General features: G+C 43.2%; 1 protein-coding gene across 2 annotated transcripts; it reads right to left on the bottom strand.

Moving 5' to 3' along the window:
- Positions 1 to 25: 25 nt before the first annotated feature.
- Positions 26 to 12,962, bottom strand: ptpn3 (protein tyrosine phosphatase non-receptor type 3). Of its 2 annotated transcripts, none has more exons than XM_040164795.2 (26): positions 12,812 to 12,962; positions 11,353 to 11,495; positions 10,850 to 10,984; positions 10,681 to 10,723; positions 10,443 to 10,524; positions 10,261 to 10,305; positions 10,127 to 10,179; positions 9,824 to 9,941; positions 9,620 to 9,707; positions 9,449 to 9,537; positions 9,305 to 9,368; positions 8,736 to 8,938; positions 8,526 to 8,651; positions 8,231 to 8,392; positions 7,894 to 7,978; positions 6,923 to 7,000; positions 6,727 to 6,783; positions 6,133 to 6,289; positions 5,820 to 5,992; positions 5,459 to 5,549; positions 5,187 to 5,248; positions 4,945 to 5,091; positions 4,132 to 4,260; positions 2,832 to 2,977; positions 2,582 to 2,717; positions 26 to 709 (listed from the first exon to the last, which is right to left on the bottom strand). In XM_040164795.2, exons 2-26 carry the CDS (start codon positions 11,419 to 11,421, stop codon positions 635 to 637), a joined length of 2,613 nt encoding a protein of 870 aa, XP_040020729.2. In that variant the 5' UTR covers positions 11,422 to 11,495; positions 12,812 to 12,962; the 3' UTR covers positions 26 to 634. The 2 variants fall into 2 exon arrangements, with proteins under 2 accessions (XP_040020729.2, XP_077951164.1); XM_078095038.1 differs by having other exon boundaries at positions 11,353 to 11,773; positions 12,812 to 12,945.
- Between the last annotated feature and the right edge of the window lie 1,170 nt (positions 12,963 to 14,132).

Here is a 14,132-nt window from a genome sequence, read left to right as displayed (position 1 = left end):
AACAGGAAATGACAAAGCAAACAAATGAGTATAAATCTGTGTGTTTATTTAGTGTCTTAATAATTTAAGTGTTGAACAGTCGCTTTCGGCGCTCTGCGAGCCAACAGCGCGTGACGCCGCATCATCGCGACCTTACAGTATCCGCTGTAGTGATTTCAACGCCTGCCACGCTCTTCGTCTTTGGGAATGCACAAAAAAAAAAACACAAGGATCTTTGTAATCTGTAGTTTTTTCATCTGTCTCTGCCGCCCCGTTCGGCCGGACGATTGGCAGGCGTCAGTCTGAGGCCCGCGTGGCTAAATAAGTAGAAGCAACACTCCTTTCGAGGCCCCTTTGACAGAAATTCGCAGCTCAAATCAGTTTTACATCAGTCTCTATGGAGACCGCAGCCTCTACTAGCGAAATGCATCAGGAAACACTAAGGCCGACTAGGCGTTGGACTCATGCTCTTGCATTGAATCTAGGCTACACCGATCGCAGACAGCTGTGCTCTGAAGCTGGTTATACTCTCATTATCCAGTCTGTGTACCAGTCCCGCAGTGGCAGAGGTTAATCTCTTCTAGCCCCTTTGTGGCAGTCGCCTGCAATGAGAAGAGGCGGAGTGCGTCTGTTCTGCTCCTGTTGCTGATTTGGGCTACGGTGCTGCAGATCCCTCTTGTTCCCCTTTGTAGACTCGCAGAATGGCCGTACACACAAACTGGAACTGACACTGAAACACACAACAAACAGTGTGTTAGTAGCTGTTACGCAACCATTTTTAAAAAGGGCATTACTGATTATATTTAACATGTCATTACATTTCATGAAAAGAAAAATGGACTGAACCTACAAACTAGCAATGTGAATGAATATGTGTTCAATTTAAGCCTAAGAACAAACTTCCTCAATTGTACAGTTATTGTTTTGTGTAATTAATGCTTGGAATTTACTACCTCCTCATATAACTCATACAGGTAGTATTCAATCATTTAAAAAACAAACAAAGGCTCCGTTCAGGGTGTTAACCACTGGACGTTTTCCATTGCATGTACTTATCTAATATCTCTTTGTATTCTTTGTATTGTATTGTATTCCAGATGCACTGGACAATATAGATCTTACTCCCCGACTGCACTATAGGCATCGGACTGTATTTTTGGTTATTATTGTTTTTTTAAATTTTTTTAATTCGGTTTCTGTTATCTTCCCTCTTCTCTCCGTTTCTGCAATTTTAACTGTTTGATTTACGGATTAATAAGCAGGTGAAAATAGTCCCCTGAAATATGCTTTTTATTACAATTTGAGTAGAATTGAGTAGCAAAGTGCAGCTCCCAGCTCTGTTAGTCTTTTCTTAATGAACGCTAAGAGCCCGCTGCAGCACAAGCTGCTGTGTGAGGTTGTACTTTGGCACAGCGGGGCCTCGAGCTAAATGCTAATGTTGGACATGCTAACAAGCTCGCAACAACAAGCTTATATTGATATTTAGCAGGTACACCATTTGCAATTATCCACATCTTACTTTAAAATGTTAGCATTTGCTAATTACAACTAACACCAGGGCCCAACAGAGATCGATGGGAATGTCTTTAATTTTGCTGATTTATTTAAAATTTTGTCTTGATAATGTCCTTGTGTATATAGAAATGTCAGCAGATCACCACATCAATTAGAATTTGTCCCGAGGAGGACGCAAATGCATCTGCCAAATTTCCCTGTAATCCATCCAATGTTGCAACATTTCACTCGAAACCACAAATGTGAACCTTATTAGTGGCCTCAGAGGAAAAGTCACAGAATCACCAAAGTGATCCAACCAACACCCCCTTCTACACTAGCGAGCTGCTAGAAGTAGATTGTATGATACGACTGAAAGCTCAGCTACTAGGTCGACCTCATGGTGAGATTGATTTGTTAACTGTTGATCTGGGAGTTATTTTCAGCATGTGCCTCGTAGCGGTGTGTGTAAGGAAGACAGACATGGGAAAGTGTGGAGAGACTTAACACATTGCAGAACAATGTAATCTAAACATATGGCTTCTTGACTCGGAGGGTTGTCCTCTGACGCTGCATGTTTTCCATCACTGTCAGGGACACAAACAAGGGGAACCTGAGGAAACGTTCCATCAGCATAAATACACCAAGGAGAAGAATCCTCGGGGACTGGATCGCCTTTCAAAATAAGGGTTATAGTGGTGGAGGTAGTGGCCTTGAAGCAGGCTTGTGACTGGAGAACAGCCATATTCCCAGCACTATCTCCCATCAAAGCAACGAGTACCACTTTCCTCTCCCTCTCCCTCGACAAACACCGCCACGGTGCCACAGAGCTCCTCTGCCTTCAGTATAAAACTGTGGCCGTCACGTTTCTGTGGTTTAATGAAGGTTGAAGGTGACAAGACCCTGCGGTTGTCCAAAACCAAGGCCACTTAGAAGTAGAAGACAAATCAGATGGTTCTTCTGATAAATAAAAGCCTATAAACAGCCAAAATATATAGAAAATACACACAATGAATATTGAGGACAGCTTAAACTCTCAAGCAACAAGTGACTATGATACATTTTAAACAATCACCGGGACAGAAAACCACGTCTTGTTTCTCCGTACCGTGGTCTGAATCATCATGGCTCGCTGATCTCTTAATGTTTTCACAATGTCCAGCGGGAACACTGGCCGACCCCCATCCAACAAAGTTAGAGCCGTTTCCATGGTGATCAGAACACCCGTCCGTCCAATCCCAGCACTGAAATTCACAACAACCCAGAATTAAGTGTATAGTAGCGGGAGGTAGAGCACATTTGTGTGTGTGTGTGTGTGTGTGTGTGTGTGAGAGAGAAAGAAAGAGTTTGTGCGTTACCTGCAGTGTACCATTAGTGGCTCTTCACCTCTCCTCCTCTCCCTGACAGAGGTGATGAACAACAGGAAGTCTGAAGGGTCGTCGGGTACGCCGTGGTCGGGCCACGCGACATACTGCAGGTGTGTGACAGTCCGTTCCTCCCCCCGCTAACACACACACACACACACACACACACACAGGCACACACACACAGATATCATTTGGTGAATATATCACATGAGACTAACTCAAGCTTAAACATTCTGACAATATTCAGCATGTGAGAAAACAGAAGGGTGCAGTGGTGGAAACACGGAGCAGGTGAGCAGAACAAGCCAGCGAGTGACCGACACTTGGATTAGAAAGTGGAGAGGGACACAGAAAGATGAAAACAGGTGGCGAGGGGAATGGCTGAGTTTAGAGTTTATAATAGTCATGTGGCCTGTGACTCCATGCAGGGATTAACTCAATCCGCCAGAAGAGCAGATGGGCTCACACAGCAGTATCTGTGTGTGCATGTGTGTGATTTCATACTTCATGCCTCCTTGAGTTGAATCTGTTTATTTGCCCGATTGCTCCAGAAATCAATGTGGAAATTAGCTGATTTAAATCAGATTATATGCCATATTAAGGGTTTTACTGTTATGGATAAACCTTTCAGAAAGACCTCCACATACTTCTTTAATACACAGTAACACGCCCAAGCGCAGCCACACACACATACAGACCACGCCATCCATACGGAGTGGACTCTGTGTTTGGCTGTGGATAGTTTGCTGCCTGCGGTGAACTTTGTTATGGGACATATGGTACAAACACGGCACATGTCACTGCAAACATACAAATAGAAAAGCTCTGTGTTGTGTGTGTGACCGTGACCATGCTTAGGTGTCACATGGATATGGAAGCAGGTCTGACCTTCAACTAGGGTCGCAACTGATTATTTTCTTAATTATATCCATGCAGACGGTTTTCTCGCTTAATTGTTTGGCTTATATGAGATCAGAAGACGGTTAAAGGTTCCGTGTGAAGCCTCTGGCTGAAACCTTTGAAACATATTCATTAATATTATATTGCATTTCTGCCGATAGACCCCTTGTAATGCTACACACTCATAAGAGCTCATGCTGGTCTTGTCTGACCATAATATCCAAATCCCCAGTTTTGAATGAACTGATTCAGACAAGAAAAAGCAGCACATTTTCACATTTGTAAAGATCTAACAATTCATTTTGTACTTTATACAACCTACAATCTAATGTAATTATCCAAATGGATGCAATTAATTCTGTATTGAGCGGCTAATCGTTGGTTACTGTACCTGTGTGTGTGTCAGAGTGAACTGCCGCGTCACATATGCCAGGTTACACTCCTCAGAGTGACACTTCACCCGCATGTGCCCATAATCCTTCACTTCTGGTGGATGCGGCCAGTACTGGTGGCACTTGGTCTGCAAGTGTATGACATCACAGCCTAATTACATTACACGTGACATGAGTCATCAGTCAGGAAACAGTGTATGAATGCTGCTGCATCAGCTGTCCTGTGCTCTCATAAAATTCATAAAATTCCATATTCAACATACAAATAATGGTCAACCAGGCAGTCTGAGAAACCGAAGTAATACATTAGGAGCAGGATGTGAACTGATTTTTCAATTTGTGTGTGTGTGTGTGTGATGGTCATGTAGAGAGAAACTCCTGGCACTTGACGAGTATGAGGGAAAATTATCAATCAATGAAAGCATCTGGTTACCAAGCAACAGCCGAGCTGGAGACATCTTCATACAACAAGACCTTGATACGTCGCCGTCTCTGTCTCTCTGTGTGAACGTGTCCTCACCCCCAAATTATTTCTCTTTGTGCCCTGTTCACATTTAGCTGTTCTCTACACTTTAAAATCCTAGAATTACTCACAATGGTGAAAATGTATAATTTTTGTGAGCAAACATCCCTGCTGTATCTTGTAATTACAGTAATCACATATCAAGTAAAAAATGAATCATCATGTAATAATGTACAAGTAGGGCTTGTAGTAATCACTGTCAACGCATCGCTGATATTGAGCTGTGTAATTTTTCACTCCCCGTGTCGATGAGGCTGTTTACGGTGTAAAAGTCTGAACGCATGTATACCCGTCCCCTCTCTGTGAGAGTTGTTAGCATGATGATGGTGTGTATCTGTTGCTCCCAAACAGTCTGCCAAAAGTGAGTGATGGTCTGTGGCAATGGACCCTGAGCGGCGACATAACGTAAACACACACCAGACGCTGGGGGCACCATCTGCGAGACAGACAAGTAAAACACAAACACACACACACAGATGATTACATTAAATGTTGGAAAGGGAAGACACACGTCATATTAGCGATGCCCACCTTGATGTGGCTGGCGTTGACGTAGTCCTCCGGGCCCTGCAGCACCACTCTGGTGGCATCGTCTGAAAGGAGAGCAGGGGCAGCAGTGTGTGAGGGTCATCATTGAGCCTCAGAAGCACCACATACTCAAGCAATTAGTAAGTTGATGAGGTGACACAGCGGTGGGCTCATTAGATCAAATGTTAGAAAAGGGAGCACAGAGCTGCAGATGGGAGGGGAGGACGGATAGCAGGGAACAGACGCACCGGTTAAAAGGGATAAGCAGTACTTACAAGGTAAAACATCCTTATATCGATTCTTTTCTGTGTTCTCACGGAGCCGGGCACAGTTTAGAGATAGACCAGGCTTCCTCCTGTATAAATTCTAGGAATTACAAGCATACAAACACACACTCTGCGCGTAAACACACGGAAACATGCACAAACAAGAACTGCACATTCCAGGCGGGTGAGTGCGTCTTTGTGTTAAATTGTTGGTTGTCTGAGTAAAAATTAGGACCCCAAAAACATACTCATTATGATCCAAAATTACTGTTTGTCGGCCAGCTTTAAAAAAAGAAGAAGATTTATTTGGTTTGATTTGGCCCTTTCAAATACCTGTACAATGTTTCGCTCCCGCCTGCATTTTTAATACCTCAAAATGAAAACAGAGCGTGCCGGACTGTATTCCTCTCTCCAGCTGTCTCATCGACTCCTCCACTGTCGTGACCCTCTCCGACTGGCCCGCTGACAGCTTGTCTCCCTGTGATTGGCCGGTGAGCGTGAGGGCGGGAGGTAACTGCAGCAGGGGCGCCACCCGGCCAGGACCTGGAACGCAAGGGCGGTTCAAGGCTGTGATAAATATTCATAGAGAGAAGAAAGGCGCCGTGCGCTCTTGTATTGCATGCTGCTTCAGCAGTTTTGTCTCTCTGTGCCACACACACACACACAGACAAACAGACACACACCTTTACGCCTGATGAGTAAGGCCAGCTCTCGGGAGTGCGACTCTCTGCTGGCGCGTATGAACATGACAACCTGGTTGTGTGTGTGTTCAGAGATGTCTCGGCCGTTGATGAGGACCACCAGGTCTCCCTCCAGGAGTTTGGGTTCACATCGACCTGCCTGCAAACGGCACAAAGCTGACTTCTACACACCAAACCTCAATCTGCCTTCCAGTGAAGGGCTTAGTGCCGGAAGGATACATCGACTGATATGAGTTAAATACAAATCAGTATGAGTGTGTACGTCAGTCAATTAGAAACTAATTACAGTACAGAAACGACAAACTATGTCCTTTATTAACAGTGTCACCGTTACACTGCCTGACCAGCAGAGAGCACTGTCAGGTTGAGGCTTCAACTTAAAAATGTCTATCCAAAACCAAGTTATTAGCTCCTTGGTGGACGTAATTATCAATCATATTTCTGATGAACGACCATTGAAGCAATCAATATATTGAGTATTCGTTACAGCTTGTTTTGGCATCTATCAGTCCATATTGTGTTTACATTTAATCTTAAAGTTATTTACACCAGGCTTTCAAAACACAAACTTCTTACCGGAGAGTCGGGTTTAACGTGCGAGATGGCTAGAGGCATCTTCTGGTCCACTCCACCCTAGGAGGAGTTGGGAAATTAACAGCGAGGAGTGAAAACACAAACACAACGTGTGAAAATAAATAGGAAAGCGCTACGAAATGCTGCCTGCCACACTAGATGGCGAGATACACACAAAGAGCGTAAGAGAGAGACCCACTTTAACATTGAAGCCAAACTTGCCGTCATGATCGGGGGCAATACATATGAGCATCAAGTCCCCGTCGCCGAGAGCACCCTGCACACACACACACACACACACACATTACTCAGAATCAATAGGGACATTGATGGAAATACGGTTTTATATAGTCATCTGTGCTCTCTACACCATCCAGTGGATTTGAAATAAAACAAATCAAGGTTTGCTTTGAGTGCAGTCCCTCCTAGTTCATTAACAATGAGCAGATAAAGGGTCTAGAGTCCATTTAAAGAGTGGTATCTGCATTTGGATTTTGGTGCCAAGAAGCTGTTGCTGTCAGTGAAGCAAGCCGTCGTTAGGCTGAAGAACTCAAAACAAACCCACCAGAGAGATAGCAAAAGGTATGACCAAATCAACTGCTACATTCTTAAAAAGACACAAAGCGCTGGTTTGCTCAGCAACACTAAGTTCATGACTGAAGAATTCAGTCGGAGAAAAAAACCCTCACAACAGCTGGCCAGATCCAGAACTAGAAGAAGGTATACCTGTGTCAAAGGCAACAATCAAGAGAAGACTTCACCAAAGTAACTGCGGAGGGTTCAGCACAAGATGTATAGGATTGGTAAGGACAGGAACACCAGATTGGAGTTTGCCAAAAAACATAAAAAAAAAAAAAAACTCCTGTGGGAAAGGTCCTGGAACAACATTCTGATGAGACAACAATCAACAATCTAATGATGTTATTTTGTCCAATCAATTCGGGTCCCTTAAAAGGGAGGCCCATATATCATCTGTTGTACACCATTCTCCAGATTAGGATGTAAATACCCTCAGATTGAAGCTGAAGGTCTGCACTCAAGCCACATGTTGATTGTTTCATTTCAAATTCATTGTGGTTGTGTACAAAGCCAAAATGATGGAAATTGTGTCAATCCCCCAACATTTATAGACCAGACTGTGCATTTTGAGTTGATGGGGACATATCTGACCTTATTGTAGTGGTGTGAGATGTGGTCACCCTCCTCCTCTCCTATACTGTCGTCAGTTTGTAACAAAGCCCCGTCCGTCCCCTGGCTACAAGATTAAAAGATGATTTCAGGACATTTTTACCATCCTGATTTGCCAATTAACAAATTACATTAGATGTGATACGATTCTGACATATCATAATATTTAAAATGGAAGATGTATATTTTTTATTTTTTGATAACATGCTTGACTTATTTCATTGACGCTCTATGACCAAGTTTGCAAATTTCAACTGCAATTATTATTCATAAATAAGATAAAAGCCCCATCAAGTAGACACATTGCTCTGATACTCACTGATGCGGTGAAGTGTCTCCCTCACTGTCCTTGCTGCTGCTGACCGACGCCCGGTATGTGTAGAAGACGTCCTCCCCCTCCGACATGTCTTTCAAGTCATTGGTCAGTTCAGCCGAAGACGGGCGAGGTTTACGGAGGCCGTGGCGAACTCGAGAACTTCGCCTGTCGGAGAGAAAAAACAGCAAAACCAGGTTAGTGGAAGATTTCATCTAGTGATATAATATGGGTTTAAAAAAGGAGAAGAGACACTGATGTTTGACTGCAGCTGAGAACATAAACTTGTGGCAGGTCGTACCAGTTTGGGGTGTTCGGGGGCGATCTGGAGGGCAGGCTCTTGGTTTCGAGGTTGTCAGATGAAATTGACCTCCGCAGGACCGGGTTCCACACCATCCCCCCCACAACACGCTGGCACATTGGACCACTGAAAACAAGACAGGGAAGTTAACTTTTTAGTGTTTGTGACAAAAATATACATGCAAATAAATAAAGTACAGGAAACACTCGCCTCTCAAATTTACTGTTGCCAAGTCCCAGGTGTTGGGTTATCAACTTTCTGTAGGACTGAACTGTTGTGTTGTTATGTTTGGGGCTCTTAACAGTCCGGTTGGAGCAGAAGAAGGAGTGATGATCCACACTGGACCTCCACAGGTTCTTACAGGTTTTGGGACACGGCAGAACCAGAGACACCTCACAGTCCTGGGTCTCGCCCTGCAATATAATATACAGTGTATAAAGTTTAAAATATATTCAAGGTCACACCTATTACCAAAGATGCTTGTGTTGCCGGCAACAAAAACCAAAAATCTGCTTTTTTTATGAATGTTTTATTACTTGTCACAAATCTAAATACAGAGAGAAAACCTGCCAACTCAAGGATGTACCATTGAATCAATACTATACTTCATGTAGACCATGAAAAGCATGGGAAATTATTATTTCCTAAATTCATCAAAACGCATGTTAATTTCCCAACTTTCAATTGAGTCATCAGGCAGGTGTGTAAAGCAATAACCAGCAACAATGTGCTCAGAGCTATTGAGAATAAAACAAAATAACATAAACAAACAAACTCACATGTTTACGTTTCAGATGTATAAGAAAGCGTTTTCTCTTGAATGAAATCTTGATGATGTTTGCCCTACATGAGAAGAATGCAATTAATTGAAGGAAGAGAAGAAATAAAATAACAGACATATAACCATCGTCGTCATCACTCACCAGGGGAAGAAACTGGAGCAAATCCTATTGCAGAATATTGCAACGCCACTGGAGGCCAAACCCACCAACAGAGGGGTATCATTGGTGTCCTTGGAGACGATGAGGGAAAAGTGTCAAAAAAGTGGAATGAAGAGGAAATGCATGAAAGTTTATGTGAGGGAATCCCTCTACCGTGGCGCCATGCAGCTCCACCCCATACAGCTCCAGCGTCCGTGCTGTGTTGAGGAAACACAGCTCCGCCTCGCTCTGCTTCAGACCCCTGATAACACACACACACACACAGAAACAGAATCACATCCATCACCAGAAACCAACTGCACCACAAACTTTTATTTTGTTGGTGGCAACTAGATGCAGTGAAATTGTCTGGAGTACTTGTGCTGTGGATGGAGATCCTCCACTTTAGACGGTAGGTCTTCATCCTGCTCTGGAATGAAGTAGCATTTGGCGAGGTAACCGGGGAGGCGAGATGGGCAGTGATCCCCCATCTCCGCTGCAGGACGATGGAGAGAGTCACTGAGCATTGACACGTGACCAGACGCACACATTCACCAGTGACATCTGGGGTCATGCAAGAGAGCTGCTGCTCATTGAGAGCACCCCTAACAGCACTAAGTGCGTACTCAGTTGTAATTAAGTAATTAATCATTTGTTTGTCTAGGAAGAGGTTGAACTTACACTGAACGGCGTAAGAGGCCAACACTACAGCTGCACTCAGCGGGCACTGCAACCTGCAATCACATTCCACGATTACACATCGTGTTTGTTTGCTAAAAGCATACTGTGCACAGGGGGAAGAGCGTGTAACTAACCGTCCTTCTCTAATGTCACTCCTGATCTGGAGGAAGTACAGGTGCCTGCAAGTAGGAGACAAGAGGAACTTTATACGCCTTTATTTTTCCATAATACCACCTTTATGAGTCTTCACCGGATCAATATCTGGTGATATATGACTGAGGCCAAAAACACATACCTGCGAGGCACATATACTGACCTTGTCTGTTCATGCTGCAGAGAGTTGGGATCAGACATGAAGAATCGTACTCTGAAGTTCATATAAAAAGGAGGTGCAAGACCTGCAGGGAAGCAATCTTTATTTGCAGGGTCACCTTAATCATCTTTTCTTCTACACACTCGGTCTATAAATGCATAGTAACATGTCTTCTAAAACAAGAGAAATAACGTTAGGTTAAAAAACTGTGAATTCCCAGGAGTGAGTAAAAGACGGTTACCTTTTAACTGCTTCTTCAAGGGTTTCTCCGGCTCCAGCCATCTCTGAGAGAAAGAAAAATTCATTAAGTATAATGGCTGGCGCAAAAAAAAAAGCACACCCTGTGGTTATCATCATCTAAACAGCAATCAGGGACTGCAGTATGTTACATTCCCAGCCCAAATGCTCACAGGAGAGTGTGTGTTGGCTGTGATTGAGGCGATGGCTGTGCCGGATTCTCTGATCTGCAGACTGAAGAGCTGCCTCTCCTGCAGCCCCAGGTGGTCGCATACTTGGTCCAACAGAACGACGCCTTCATCTTGCTTCTAAAAAGATGGAAACAACCAGCAAGCTTTGACTGACATGTACCCGTTGCTTAGTAATGTAAATGTAAAAAAAGTACTGTGCCATATGTTGCACTAGTGCCTACTGTATAGGGGGATGTGGAAGTTTCTCTTTTTTTATCATTTTAAATATTAAAATTTGTTTTATATTTGACAAATATAATTAATAATGCATATATTCAGTCGAAAAACATGTTGTGGTTTAACTATTAATCACTGAGGAATAACATGCATATCTGCATTCTCTCCACACTCTTTGTTACAGGAAGCACATTCACGTCACAAGGGGACCATGTTTGGTGCGTATAGGTCTGTGTGTGTCTGTGTGCGTGCGTGGGTTTGCTACGCACGCTGACTCTGAAGGTCTCAATGGTGCTGTCCAGTAGCTGAACTAGGCAGAGGAGGTCCGGTTTTGGCATGTCTGTTACCACGGTAACTCTGCCTCCCTCTCAAGACAAACACCCGTGCCCTCGGCTCGTCACTGAATGGGGACCTGCAGAACACACACCGCGTACGCAACGACAAAAAACAGCGTAAGATGTTTCCAGACTGTTGTGTTCCAGTGCACCTCCCTCGGGATGACATGAGTAATTTACGTGCTGCAGGGAGCATCGGGCTGCAGTGAGTAATGCAGCATGAATGCGAAGGAGTGACCGTGTATGTGTGTGTAATTCCTTATTATTTTGGCCTGGGTCTGAACACGTCTCTTCCCTCTCCCTGCTGCTCTCCCTGCTGCTCACCCCGCTGCGTCTCTCCGCCTCACACAGGCAGCTGAATGATAAGAATGTTAAACATTTTTGGAGTGGAGCACTCCCAGCTACACTATGCTAAGACTGAACCCAGACCAGCCTCTGGGAGCAACGGACACCACAGGACTACAAACACACACAAACACCGCATTACTAATGCATGCCGAAAGCCAATGAAATCAGCTTTGAAGATCCATAAACATATATACGTGTGTGTATGTGTGTGTATATGCAAGTGTAACTACCTTCATGTGTTCTGTCTTGGTTTGCAGGTGAATGATTAATGGATCAAGACCAGCTTGTCTCACACGCAGTGTTTGAGTTAATGTTTGAACACACTGACAAACTCAGAATACATTAAAAAACCGAGCTGTTCCCAGTGTGTAGACTTGTTTTCCATAATGACCCAAATCACAGGCAGGCCTCGAATGAATTTAGAAGTAAAAACTTTAATTAAAAATGATGGGGTTGATGTAGAGACGGATGCATCCTGCATCTTGGTCTGATATAATAAGGTTCGTGTTGACAGCTACAGATGAAGAAATTAAATAGTTCTCTTTTTTTACACTATTATGGTTCCACACATATTTCCTGCCATACATGTATCTGCACAAGTTAAAATTTGTACATTATGGGACATACACCTAGCATTGATAGCCTCTACTGCTTAATCAAATGTCAACACACACACACACACACACACACACACACACACACACACACACACACACACACACACACACACACACATACACATACACAAACACACAACACTGAATACACTTATCAGTGTATTAGGGACATATTCAAATCCCATTGTCCCAGTCTGTCGATAATCAACTCTCCCGTGACCTCGCTGGACTTCGGACCTCAGCGCCGACAAGGAACCTGTTGACAAGTTTTCTACAGCCAGCTACACCCAGAAGGAGGAACACTTCACGGGGAAACTGTTCCTCCAACCGCAGCGGCGCTCGTAGCTAAAACTCCACCAAGTGACGGTTCTTTGGAGAAGAGAATATTTAAGAAGAACCACCCCCCAAAAAAGAGAAGATATTTATACCTCAGTCGAGCAGGGACGGGTCATATTCCTCAGACTATCCGTGGGTGACACACAGCCAGGTGTAGTCAGGTAACTTTGTAAAATATCCGGGACGAGTTTCTCATCCCGGCCGCGCGCTGTCCCGCCCCTTCGCCGCGCGCGCCCCCGATCTGGTGGGGCGCGCACGCAGGGCAGAGGAAGTATGCGGAGCAAAAGTCATCACGCCAATACAAATTACACATTTAAATAACTCAGGTAAGAGTCCTGCGCTGACAATGTTACCCAAATAAATGTCTGGGAAATTTTTGTTTTATGGGGTAAAGGTGTAGAATACTGAAAAGCAAGCCTTTTTTACTTAGTGTACTACTTTAGTCATTAGTTATCATTAGACAGGAAAAGCCTAGCGAAATGGCCACAACAATTTCCCAGATCTTAAAATGAAACCTTCATAATGCGAAACCCCAAAATTATTAAGGATACATTTGAATGTGTAGGCGTAGTTAGAGGGTAAAGAGCAGATTCACAATTATCGTAAAGTATGAAAAGTTTGTCATTTTTCCACAAATAATAAGACAGTAACCGGTGCCTATTAATTTTCTATTTCTTCTTTGAACTTGGTTGATCTGTACATTAAACTGTTGATATCCTTGGGTTTTTAAATCGATATTAACATTATATTTTTTGTGTATGCTAACATATCACTAAGTAATTATGATTCAATTTGTGTAATGATTGGTGGAGTAAAAGGTTTGTAGTGGAAGTAGAACGTGATATTGAAAGAAAATACTCAAGAAAACGACAATTATCTCAAACTTACAGTACGTACAGTAAACGTACTTTAAAAAATATTGCTGTTATTTTCCTTTTATCATTTTTGTCATTTTTACTTTATTGTACAATGTTTACACCTGCTTTATTTGTGTTACTCAAAGACGGAGATGAAAGTAACTATTATTTCCCTCATTCATTTCCTACACCGTATATTTTATAAAGGAAAACAAATGCCCTGCATGTTCTCGCAGACCAAGGGGATGCCTTCCTATTTATCTACCTGTGATCCCTAAGATCTTCAATATATTAGGATGTTAAACTAGATACAATTGAGATGCTGGACTAATTGAGCATTATTCAATTATCATGAACTAATTCAGCTTCATCATTAACCATTAAATGATTAAATAGGTGTGCTCCTGCTTTAGTTCACCAAGAGATGCCATCGAGAAATATTTATAAAAGGGGAAATATTGCCTTCTCATGTGCTAAATGATGTGATTGAAAAAACACCTTCCCTTGACAGAAGGTTGATGGTAACCTTGTTTTTGTCTTTTTACTTAAAGATACA

Source organism: Gasterosteus aculeatus, chromosome 20 (assembly GCF_964276395.1).
Source record: "Gasterosteus aculeatus chromosome 20, fGasAcu3.hap1.1, whole genome shotgun sequence".
Classification (NCBI taxonomy): domain Eukaryota; kingdom Metazoa; phylum Chordata; class Actinopteri; order Perciformes; family Gasterosteidae; genus Gasterosteus; species Gasterosteus aculeatus.
Note: the sequence above shows the minus strand (reverse complement) of the source record. Positions and strands in the feature narration are given on the sequence as shown.

What these genes read in the sequence shown, in the direction of transcription:
- ptpn3 (XM_040164795.2), bottom strand. Translation starts at nt 11,421, where the DNA reads ATGCCAAAACCGGACCTCCTCTGCCTAGTTCAGCTACTGGACAGCACC. An exon ending in GATCTCCATCCACAGCACAA is followed by an intron (nt 9,708 to 9,823) that starts GTACTCCAGACA and finishes GTGTGTTATCAG; the next exon opens with GGGTCTGAAGCAGAGCGAGG. An exon ending in TACATCTGAAACGTAAACAT is followed by an intron (nt 8,939 to 9,304) that starts GTGAGTTTGTTT and finishes ATTATATTGCAG; the next exon opens with GGCGAGACCCAGGACTGTGA.